This window comes from Myotis brandtii, unplaced genomic scaffold (assembly GCF_000412655.1).
Source record: "Myotis brandtii unplaced genomic scaffold, ASM41265v1 scaffold633, whole genome shotgun sequence".
NCBI lineage: Eukaryota > Metazoa > Chordata > Mammalia > Chiroptera > Vespertilionidae > Myotis > Myotis brandtii.
Window position 1 is genome coordinate 3,649,963 of NW_005370423.1, and position 12,088 is coordinate 3,662,050.

The window sequence follows — 12,088 nt, forward strand, 5'->3', positions numbered from 1 at the left end:
CCGGCACGTGGTGCTCTGGCCTCAAGGTGCGGCCTGGACTCTAAGGGAGACCATTGCCACGTCGGCCCGGGACTGCCCCAGCGCGCGAGCAGGGCGCACGGCTCGAACACCGCAGAACTCATCGTGACCAGGACCATTTGCCACTCAATCGTTCACCTGAACAGCTCCCACTCTCAGCGGCTGAATGACAGGAAAGCATGGGAACCCTCAGCCATGGGGTAAGGAGCCCCCCAATTCCTGTGGAACGCCCCCAGAAAACACCAACTCAGGGTCACGAGTCCACCACCGACCCAGGGAGCGCGCGTCGGCCTGCCGCCCAGCACAAGGACAAATCTGTGATCTGCCTGGTTTCTGCCTAAAAAGGTGTGTGTAACCCCTCGGTTCACAGACAGCCACCCCAATTTTCTGCTCCATTTTTATTCTGTAAGAAAATAGCTCTTCCCATTGAGATATCTGATGCACTGGGAATTAGGTTCCTAACTGATTTTAAAGTAAGAAGTCAAGTCCGTATATTTTTAAAAGATCCAACTGGCCCCTCCTTTTTTTTAGGTTACAAAATATTGAATAGAAAGATCCATTTATCCTAAATTCTAAGCAGAGAGCATCCCAAATTATGGGATTCAAATAGACCATTTCCTCTTGAGATAACTGCAATTTCATTTCCAAAACAGCATTAACACTGTAGTATCTGATAACGGAGCATTTGGCCTACATGCATTTCCTCAGACGGAACAATGTTATGTAAGATCTCAAACCGACCATGGACATGTGATGTTTACCAATGGCTTCAACAACAGGCAGCTTTTGTGTGGCTGCATGAAGGTCTCAAAATCTCCACGCCTGGGGCAGCACGCCCTGATCTGCATACAGGATCTCAGGGAGCCCTCAGTACTGCGTACTGACGCAAAGTTGGAACATAAAGCACTTCCATCTTCCTATGGGTCTTGGGTTCTAGCAGAAAAATACACAAAATTCATGAAAGCAGAATCTTAGCCCGAGGGGAGAAGCAGTGGTGTCCCCATCTGCAGTTTACAAACAATCCTCTCACACGGGGGCCGCGCTGAAGGTCAGAGGGTGCACGTTTAGGGCCTCCTGCCTTCGCTAATGGTGAGCAGCCAGTTGCGCAGACAGAGGCCGGGCTAAGGGCTGTGACTTCCGGAACGAGTCTATGAAGCCCGAGCCCACAGCTGTGCAGGCTGTGAGGGGCGGAGGCTGAGAGAGCAACAGGGCGTGTGCAAGGCAGCGGAGAATGACCAGAACCCCTGGGCTGTCGTGCTGCACAGCGAGCTCACAGGAGTGCGCAGAGCCTGCCCTGGGGAGGGGCACGGCGCACAGCTCCGAGAGCCTGCAGGCTCCCTGCCCACACTCACATATGCACATGGACAAGGGGGGAGGGCAGGCAGGTGCAGACCAGTAGGCACGGGACAGCAAAGAGGCGGCCTTGTCTATGAACACACAAAACGCAGGCAAACCACACCTCTGGTTTATCAGGATACCAGAGGCCCAGTGCACGAAATGTGTGCACGGGGGTGGAGGGTGGTGTCCCTCAGCCCGGCCTATCCCCTCTTGCAATCTGAGACTGCTGGATCCTAACCACTCGCCTGCCTGCCTGACCAATGGCCCCTAACCACCTCTGCCTGCAGGCCTGATGCCCCTTAACTGCTCCCCTGCCAGCCTGATCGCCGCTAACTGCCCTCCCCTGCTGGCCCCTAACTGCCTCTGCCTCAGCCCCCACCACTGTGGCTTTGTCCAGAAGGACGTCGGAAGATGTCCAGTCTAATTAGCAAATTACCCTTTTATTAGTATAGATTAGAACATCAATTTTTCAGCTGCTAAGATTGCAAGGGTCCCCAGAGTACAGAATCTATATGTTTATCCTACACATCATCTATATATGACACAATATATTTTCCAGCAACTTTGAAACTGAAATCGCACCATTGCCTTTAGATGATAATGTCCTCATCGTACAATTCCCTTTACTCCTGCGCCGATTAAAGCTAGAAGGACACTACCAGTGAAGGGACAAGTGACTCCGGTACATTCTCGGCCTGTCTCTCTAACGCTGGCGTGAGGAAGCTCTCAGCAAATCTTTACTGAATCAAACCGGGTGGTCCACGTGCCAGGGGTCCCTGCCCCGCCCTCCGCAGCCGGCAGCGCCGTGTGAACACCTAAAGACAGCTCTTCCTTATCACAGAACATGTCATTCTCACTATTTCTTCCATGTGTGGTCCACCCTGGAAAGTGCCTAGTGACAGGGACCGGATCTAGTACACAGCAGACGGCAGTAAACGTTTGATAGGAAGGAAGGAAATGAAGGAGAGACGCTGACAAAACGTGTTTTAGGAAACGTTGATGATCAGGTGACAGCTGCCTCCTCACAGGCCGCCCTGTCTGCGACCCACCCACGCCCTCGGAGTCGACGGTCAAGGGCCACCCATCAGACTCCCACAGTCAGACAAGTTGAAGAAGGGATCTCCTGGCGACACGGTCACTGTCCCAGTTAAGAGATCTGAATACACTGTGCATGACTCAGCGCACTGAGCGTCTTCAAGATGCCAAACTCTCCTTGCAAAGCAGAGAAACAAAGTGTAAACCGTGATTTCCTTTACTGTCCAGTTGGTCCATGCACAGGAACTGAAACATTAAGGGATAGATGTGCCCCCCCGGGCGGGTGGGGGGGAGGACACGAATAAATGGTGACACCTCCATTTAATGAAATACCTTAACACAGTAAAGGGATGAAGTAGATCTGTTTGTAATATCAGGAAAGACCAAAAAAACAGTGTGAAAAAGTAATGTCAGGGAACAAGGCATATAGTATGATACTATGTGTTGCAAACTAAGCCAAAATGACTACATGTGTGGTTTCACAAATGCAGATGAACATGCAGATAAACAAAGTACTTTACAAAGTCGGGACACACAGCGAACTGGTGAGAAGGACTGCCACCAGGGACAGGACGGTGGCTTTTACTCTACATCTTTCTGATGGTCTCGAGCTTACGTGAGAGGGTATCCACTGGCTACTTGCATAGCCTTCTCACCCCAGGAAGGGAAATTCTGGATGCCTCCTCCTACTACTGCGCGAGACACTTTATATACGCACTGTCCCACTCGTCTTCCTGGCAAAGCTGAGGTTGGCATCGCACTGGGGCGCAAGCCGGTTACTGACTGGAGGCTGCCTGCACCCAGGGCTCCGAGAGACAGGCTGACGTGGGCTCTGATCCCAACACGTGAGGCCTCCGCAGACATTGGCTGAGAAGAGCGGGAGCCCTCAGTGCTCGCGTTCCCTTCCTGCCTCAGGCAGCAGCTGCTCCGGAATCACAGGCCGACTGCATGTACACGTGCGCCCCTTTACTCAGTGAGCCCGTTTATCATCACAGCTCATCCCAACCCCGACTTTTTTTATATTGTTTTTCTTTCTCGATTAAGGTATTACATATGTGTCCTTATCCCCCATTGCTCTCCCGCCCCCCCACTCATGCCCTCACCCCCCAGCCCCAACTTTTTAAGCCTGACTCTCTCCATGGCAGGTTGGGTAAGAAACGCGTTTTAAATGGGAAATGGCAAACAGGAAACAACACGACTTTATAAAAATACAGTAAAATTTGCCGGTTCAACTTATCCAAATGAGATGTGAAAAGGCCACTCCATGGTCCACTTTATTTCTAATAAAAATGCATTAAGCCCTCCCCGTGACCTTCAGAGAGGCGCGCAGCCTATAAACCTGCTTAAGGACATGTGAGCTGGCGGGCGCTTCCCGGGGGCCCTCGTGAATGCCAAGCACCCAGTCCGCGACCGCGTTCCCTTTCCCATGTGTGGGCCATCGGGCGCCTGGCCACCGCACCATGTCTGGGAGGTCAGAGCTGCAGCCCGACAACTCTCATCTCTCTCAGAACTGTTTGGAACTCCTCTTTATAAAAAATCCTCAGAAATGGCACAGGTCCTTCCCTTCCCTCAGCAGTGGTGGTGTCCTCCTGTGACAGCCCAATGCCAGCGGCGTCTGGCACGCAGCGAGCTCTCAGTGAGCACTTAGAGAGCAAACGGGACTGACATCCTCTGAGGCCTGAGATCTGCCAAAAGCTACGCAGATGCGGCAGCGATGATGATTAAATAACGTGAAGTTAAACATGACTCACTCCTCAGCGACCCACGCTGTGACCATAAAGTAATTAAACTTGTTCTGTTCTTCTCTATGGCTCTCTTCCGTTCTGTTCTTCCACTCCTCATAGAGGAGGATCTGAATGAAATCATAAAAGGATATGATTTGATCCCGAGAATAAATGCAGAGCCTTAGACGGGGTCACTTTCTAAAGGACAGTGCTCATCGGAACATATCAGACTTCTCAGGAGAAGCCTGGAGTCATGCTTCAGACTTGCACCGCCAGGGAAACGTTCACCTTCCGAACTCCTGAGTTAAAGGATAGATAGAGCCTTAGCTCAGTATTGATTGAGTTACGTGGAGGGGAAAAGAACTCCACACCGTTCCCAGTCTTTACAAGAACTCTCTCACTGTGCTATGTCGCCTGCTATTATAGTCGTAAAGCATGTGACGCTAGGCCTCCGCTGTGTATGCGTCATTCTACACGAGTCCCAGGGAAACCGCCCGTCCAGCCGCTCAGCATTCTGAAACGGAACCACACCGTTTCCATCTGTCATTTATACTGGGACGGAACCTGGTCGGTACTTCCTGTCTTGGCAAAGTTCAGCAGTGCGTTTAATAGGAGTGTTATTACTGCTAATCAAAAACTGCCCCATAACACTTTGTACAGTCGGCATGACGAAGTCTTGAATGGTAAGAAAAAAAAATTACAATAAACTATGAATTAGTCAAGTCCGACGACTAAAGGAGTAAAAACATTCATAACCAGAAAAGACTAAGGAGACTCATGTACAGTCTCCAGCGCGGACTTTGTAGGGAACGAATGGGAGCTAGTCCTTCTCATCCACACGCAGCCGCGAGCAGATGGCGGGCCAGGCGGGCCAGGGCCCACGCACACCCACACTGGCCACCCCTCCGAGGCTACGGAGGTCCTGTGCGACCCACTGCCTTCTGTGAAGACCCGCTCACAATGGAGCCATTAACTGACCCAACGTGTAAGGAACCAGATCAACCCGTTTCCAAGCCGACCTTCACTTCTCGGTGAGTGAGATTAACCCCGGGTCCGAAGCCTGCTCTCCACGCCCCGCCCTCGGCCCCAGCGTGCAGAGACCTCCTGGACGGGGAGAGCGTCTGACACCCAGGAGGCTTTGGAAAGAACATGGGCTTTGGAAACAGGCCTGGGCTACCATCACGGCTACATCACTTCACACGTGGGGCCCACACGACCCTCTGCCCAATAAAAAGGTGAAATGATTAGGCAACACGGAGTTCTGGAAAGTTCCCTCGGTACCCAGACTGCACTGATTCTTCCTGGCGTGACTCATTAGTTCATTCAACCTGAAGTCCCCAGCACCAGGCCCCGTATCTGGGGCTACTGGTTCAGAGCTACAGCCCAGTCCGTCTCGGACCTGAAGAGGTTCGTCGCCCAGAAGGGAACGGATCTGTGCGTATCTAACAGCGATGCAGTGGTGTGGGCGCTAACTGGAGCTGCAGGAAGCGCGGGGAGCCAGTGGAGCGATTCAGTGGACGTGGGAGCTAAACGGAGCGCAGGAAGCGCGGGGAGCCAGTGGAGCGATTCAGTGGAAGCTGGGCTGCAGGGACGGGCTCCTGGGGAAATATGTGGCGTGAGAGACGCTGGAGCAGGACAGAAGATGGGGGGCGTGCACCCGCGCTCAGAGAGAGGCCTTAAACACAGAGGCCCCGGGACCAGGGTGCAGGAGCCAGGGCACAGGGTGGCATCGGGGAGCGGCTCGCAGGCAGCAGCACCGCACAGAGCACGTGCGGGGGAGGCTGGACAGTGCGGCCCAGGTCTGCCCCCCGCCCTTTAGATGATGGAGAGGGCTGGGAGGTGGAGGGAAAGGCGCCACGTGACCCAACCTTCAGAAAGTGAAGGGCGGCCGGGAAAAGGTCAGCCGAGGCACGGGGTCCCCTGTGGGTTACAGCATGCACCCTCGGGCCTCGAATTAAGAGGAAGAGCAGCCTCGCTGGCCGGTGTGGCTCAGCGCTTAAGAGCTGTCCCAGGTACCGAGAGGTCAACAGTTTGATTCCTGGTCAGGGCACGTGCCCAGGTTGTGGGCTCACTCCCCAGTCAGGCGGGTGCAGGAGGCAGCTGATCGATGGTTCTCTCTCTCCCCCTCTCCCTTCCTCTCTCTCAAAATCAACAAAAACGTGTTTTTTTAAAAAGACAGTGACAGCAGGGTGGCGGAGAGGACTCTCCAGGAAGTATTGAAAAGGTAGAATAAACAGGGCGGAGGAAAGGCCGACGTGCGGTGCAGGTCTTGGGTACAAACGCCAATACTGTCCCGTGTGACGCAGCAGGAGAGAATCCAAGGATCGCATCTAATCCTCAGATGGTTTTTATTCCTTTAAATGGTAATAATTAACTTTGCATCCTGCCAGGATTTTTCATCCTGGTGGTTATTGAACAAATGATAATTATCGAAGCTACAAGCCTATTGAGAATCAGGATTAAGTGGGTATAACAAATTAGCTGAGCGTCGCGGTGTATTTCCATGTGAACAAGGATCTCTGAACTGATAGAAACAGCAGATAACAACTCACAGGAAGAGCCCACAAAGCAAAGATAATTCCCCTCGGAAATATGTACATGAAGGAAACAGCTCTGATTTTGAATACCTCTATTTTAAAGACATTTAACAGAAATGCCCGTTACCGGCAGACCGTTTTAAAGATGTTCAATACAAACATGACGTAAAGGTCTGAAATCAACTCGCTTAGACGAGCCATATTCAAAAGGGCCTCAATTTGAACAGAAAAAATTCCCATCAAAGCGGAGAGAAAACCAACGGAAATGATTAATACTCTGCCAATGCCCAGCCTAACACCACACACAGCGCTCAGAGAGGACCCTAAGTCCCTGTGAAATAAAAGGACTCGGAAGTGTGCAGCCTGAGACGGCGCCCAGGGGGCAGGCCCGCCTCCTGTCTGCAGCCCGAGCAGGGCCCCCTCCAGGCTCTCCCCGCGGTGCCCAGGTTTCCACGTGCAGCCCCGTGACCCACCCGCAGCACCACACGGTCAGCCCTGTCCTTGGCCCTCCTGGAGCTCCTCTCTGTGCCGCTCGCTCCACCCCAACATCCTCTCTTAGAGCCCTGACCCTAAGGTCTCGTGTGACTCCTGCTTTCTCCTTCAGCTCAAATGCCCCTTCCAGAAAGGCCTTCAACCAAGTCCCCCCGCCCCCCCCAATCCCTGCAGGAGACGGGGAGCTGATGCCTGGTGGTGAGCAAGGGAGGGACAGGCCAGTCAGTAGACGCTGCCTTCTGAGCTACCTGCATCTCAGCTTGACCTGTTTCCTCAATCAAACGGCTGCTCAGAGGGCAGACAACAGAACGAGGGACAGAAATAAGCACTCGTGTTTGGTGTGGGTAATTCCCACTTTTGAATGCACACCAGCAATACTGAACAAGACACGTGTTTTAGGAGAGATAAGAACATATTTAAAATGTGCTGGCCAGCTCCTTAATAGCAAGTGTTTCACATACATAGCACCTTATTTAATCCTCGCCATAATAGCTTCAGGGGATATTATTATCTTTATTTTTACAGACAAGAAAACCAAGTCTCAAAGATGTAAAGTCTCATCACAACACTGTGCACCTGGAACTAATATAACATCGTCTATCAACTGTAATGGAAAAAGTTTTAAAATTTAATACAAGAAAGTAAGAAAGGAAGAGAGGGAGGGAGGGAGGGAGGGAGGGAGGGAAGCTGGACATTCAGATCTTTCTTTGGGCTTAAGCGGTTGAACAAGAGGAGTTATACTCGGCCACAGCGCAGACTGACACATTAGCAGTCCAAGCACAGCACAAGCACCACACAGAAATGCAGGACACACAATGCATTCAAGAAAGAGCAGAAACGGACAAAAGGGCAGACCATTCCAGGAGGGATAAAGAGGATTAAAATACATGAAACGACCTAGGTACGTTGGAAAGGGGTTTTCCAAAAGCAAGAGACGGGCTTTCATCTGGGCCAGGAAAAGCTCAGCTGTGGACCCGAGCTCTGAAATGACCGTTAAATGACTCCATAAAACATGCGCCTACAATGACGACCTCCAAGGAACTACCGCGGGGAAACAATCATTTCCAACAGAAACTCGGAATTTCCACATGAGCCCATAACCTGTATGTACAAACCCCCCTGTGTATTCACATTTTAACACATGAACGTTTTCAGTATTTCTTTAGAGTCATCACTACGCTTTGGGTAGAGGCACCTCCAAAAAGTATACACATCACAAGTCAAGAATAAGGAATCGTCTGTAAAATGGCTAACGGCAGTGACGTGGGTCTTTTTCTATTTTGCTTCTGGCCGCATTCTATTTCAGTGTAACGACGCGGTGCTGGGAACGCCTCCTGTGTGTGCCTTCAAACGCTGTGCAATGTCAAAGCCGCTCGGAGGTGTTGAAATGTGCAGGACTGCCGACACAGGAAAGCCTATCTCACCGTTAGCATTCTATTTCCCCATAACTGCCAGCCCCTGCAAACTCCCGGGCTCCTACCGGGACTGCCAAAGTGGGGAACAGCCTGGTGCTTAAACGAAAGAAAACACAGTCCAAAGATATAAGATATATATATATATATCCCCTTGTTCTCTCAGTTCAAAGACTAAATCAGAAGTCGAACATTGGCAATGTTGCATACGCTGTTGCCATTTAGCTGATGACCACTGAAGACAAGAATTGTTTTCAGTCCTTAATATAGAAGCTTTTTTATCTCCCTGGAATGAGTCTTTCCTGAGCTATTTCGTTTGTTTTTTTTCAAGATTTTTCTCCTCCATCGTGCCAAAACAGGATTTGAAATATAAATGGAAGTAAATGGTTATGGAGAAAACAGAACGTTTTCACTGTCACTTTTTGGCTGGCTCATCTCACACTCACCTGTTAGTGGGTCCTGAGGATTAGACATTCTTTTTATATATAGTTTATTTCGGAGAGGAAGGGACAGGGAGAGAGATAGAAACATCAATGATGAGAGAGAATCATGAATCATCTGCCTCCTGCACACCCTACTCTGGGGATCAAGCCCAAAACCCAGGCATATGCCCCAACGGGGAACTGAACCGTGACCTCCTGGTACATAGGCCGATGCTCAACCCCTGAGCCACACCCTGAGCCGAGGTGGCGCCCACCTACAGGAAAAGCCTAAGGACTCCAGCCTCCACTTCCGAGCCAAGGCCACTTAACTGGCCCCATCCGAAGGCCCGGGTTCCAAACGGGAACGCGTAGCTGGTCCTTCCTGGATGCATGGACCTCCTCCAACCTGTTTCAACACCCAGGCCCCTGGGAGGAGCAGCTCCACAGCCTCCGTCCAGCAGGCAAGGGGTCTCACCAATACGGCCGCCTACGAGCCACTGTGCCCACATCCCCCCCAGCCCGTCTACCAAGCGCATCGCGTGGCTTCAAACCCTAAGTCTCGGGACCTGGGTGAGCTGCTTCATCTCTTCACCAAGTGAGCTTCCCTTCCCGCTGTGAAAATGTGTAAAAACACCTGCACAGCGAGCTGCTGACGAGAAAATAATCGGGAGGCTGACCGAAAATTCCCAACTCTGCAAGGTTACTTCCATGACGCAAGACGCCAAAAGCCATTTACGAAGCTTTTCATGTGCCCGTTTGACAACTGCGGCTCCACCGTCACTTCTCACGCCGCGCGACCACCCCAGGCCGGGCCACATTCAACCTACGGTGCCCACAGCAGCCGCGCCAACCGGAGCGGGACCACGGTGTGCAGGCCTGGGCCCACCAGAGGGCACGCAATCCAAACGCTATCCTCTGGCGACATCAAACTTCAAAAACAAAGGTAAGTAAAACGACCCCCCGGGGAGGGTCGGTCTCCACACTTACCAGACCTTAAGAAGGCTCGGGGAGACGAGGCGACCGCGTCGGGTGGGCTGGCCATGTCAAATGGTTGCCTCTGACCATAAGCGCCACAGGCTAAACTACAGCAGCGTTCACAACTGTTTAGTGGAGGTTAGAAGCAATCAAGGTTAGATTCATTGAAAGCAGTGTGAGCAGGTATTAACACGTGATGCCGTGTGCAACGCAGGCAACCAATCAAGGTTCGTGATCATTTTCCTTTTATGATCTGGAATTTTTCTTTGCTCTGGTTAACTTCCGGTGGCCCGTGTGGATTAGGCAGGAATACGGAATACCCACTTATCACGCATCACCTCCTGGGGCACCCTCCCAGGGGCAGCGGGTGACAGGGCGGCTATGTAACAATGCTCGGAACTCTGCAGTGGCCCCTCCATCGGAGCCAGGTCAGTCCAAGTTTCAGACCAAGCTCAGTTCCTATATTCTTCTAAAAGCAACAGCAATCGGGCGGGTTGTTTTTAATGACACGGGACGTCAATGATGCACTCAAGCAGCCTCAGAGTCTCATGCTACTTCGGAGTTAGCAGAAGATGCTGAAACCCCAATGACCTGGGAGCGAGGACCTCAAATGGTGTCTCTTCCACTACCGCGGAGCAAGCAAAAGAGCAGGCGACATGCGGACCAGGCGCTGAGCTGCCGTGCACATGAAACGGAACGGAAGTGGCTGCATTCAACAGCGTTAGATAAAATTGGGATTCTTCTCTCAGCTAAGAAAGAGAAGGTAGGTCTTCAGAGCTTACTGTGACGACATGCACTTCAGAGGAAATAAAGACGAGAAGAAAATAAGCCCTCCATGCTTATTAAAGGAAAAGAGAAATGCTTTTAAAACATGTTGAGGGCAGAGCTCAGCTCCCTGCAAAAAAAAAAACCCTCGGTTGCTCTCTGTGACCAGATAGCATCCACCCAACAACACTCTTCAGAACCCGGATCCCTACGCTGTGAGTGGCCAACTGCATAGCTGACACGGCCCCAAAGACTTTAAGAAAAAGCGTGAAACAAGAGCACAGGTGACTCTTCCCAGGTACTGTCTGGGCTCAAATGGCCTTCCGAGACCTCCTCTCCTACTCCCTGGGTCGTTTTGGTCTCGTCCTAATAAGTATGGAGCTTTTGGTGAGGCTTTAAAAAAACAGAATGAAATTAGCAACAAAGGCTGGGCACACTTCTTCTGTGTGGGATTTATGAAATCAGATCATTTCTTTAAAAAAAAAAAAAGAGGCAGAACGCACTAGAGACACAAGAACTTCATATGCGGCACGAACTCGGCATAACGGTAACATGAGCCGAGGGAAAAGAGTTCCTAACATCAATGCACCAATGCAAGCTGCAGAGTTCGTTTGCCTTTGCTCGGCCATTAGCAACGCGGACATGAGCATCTCCCACCTCTGACCTATAGTAACACGGGTCCTTCCAAAGGGAAGGTGGTTGTGGGGGGAGGGAGGCTCAGTCCTGCTCACAGGCTCTCTCCCCGCTCCCGGCGGCTCACCCTGGCTCCCCGGGAGCCGCAGCCACAGGTGCCAGCGGCGGAGCGCTGACGGTGCAATCTGAAGGAGTCAGCTTGGGACACTTGAACTTTTGGGGCTGCCGGCTCGGCCTAGGGTGGGAGCACCCCTGGGGCCCCTCGCCTGGGGAAGGCACCCGCTTCCTTTCGAGCCCGAACGGTGCTCCCCGGAACGCCCTTCGTGGCCTGGGCCCTGTCCCCCAACATTTTTGCCGCGAAGATAACAGGCTGGGGCTCAGGATACGGGGAGGAACGCAAAAGGAAATGAGATAAGGCAGCCGGCAGGTATGAGATAAGGCGGGAAGCAGAGATGTGAGGAGGCGGCGAGCGGATTCTAGTCACGTGGCGGGGGGAGAGGGGGTGCAGCCACCCGGCCTCGGGGAGGGACCCCCCCGTAAGGACTCCCCTTCGCAGGAACGTGGTCGCCGCCTGGTTTCTAAGGAGGGAGCCTGGAGCGAAGTCGGTGTCACCCCCTACTTGTGGGGGGCACATACGGGGTGATGTTAGAGCACCCCCTCATTTCCAGGGGGGAGACCTCGGGCGGAAGGCCGGGCCGCCGACTGCTGTCTGAGGGGCCCCAGGCGGGCACAGCTGT

The 12,088-nt window shown here is 52.3% G+C and overlaps 1 protein-coding gene across 1 annotated transcript in view; it reads right to left on the reverse strand.

Moving 5' to 3' along the window:
• Positions 1–10,826, reverse strand: part of PHKB (phosphorylase kinase, beta) — a 63,418-nt gene extending 52,592 nt beyond the window's left edge. Inside the window, exon 1 of the mRNA XM_014528409.1 lies at positions 9,966–10,826. Coding sequence (XP_014383895.1) covers positions 9,966–10,020 — 55 coding nt within the window. The 5' untranslated portion in view covers positions 10,021–10,826. The remainder of the gene's footprint in view (positions 1–9,965) is intronic.
• Positions 10,827–12,088: the final 1,262 nt, after the last annotated feature.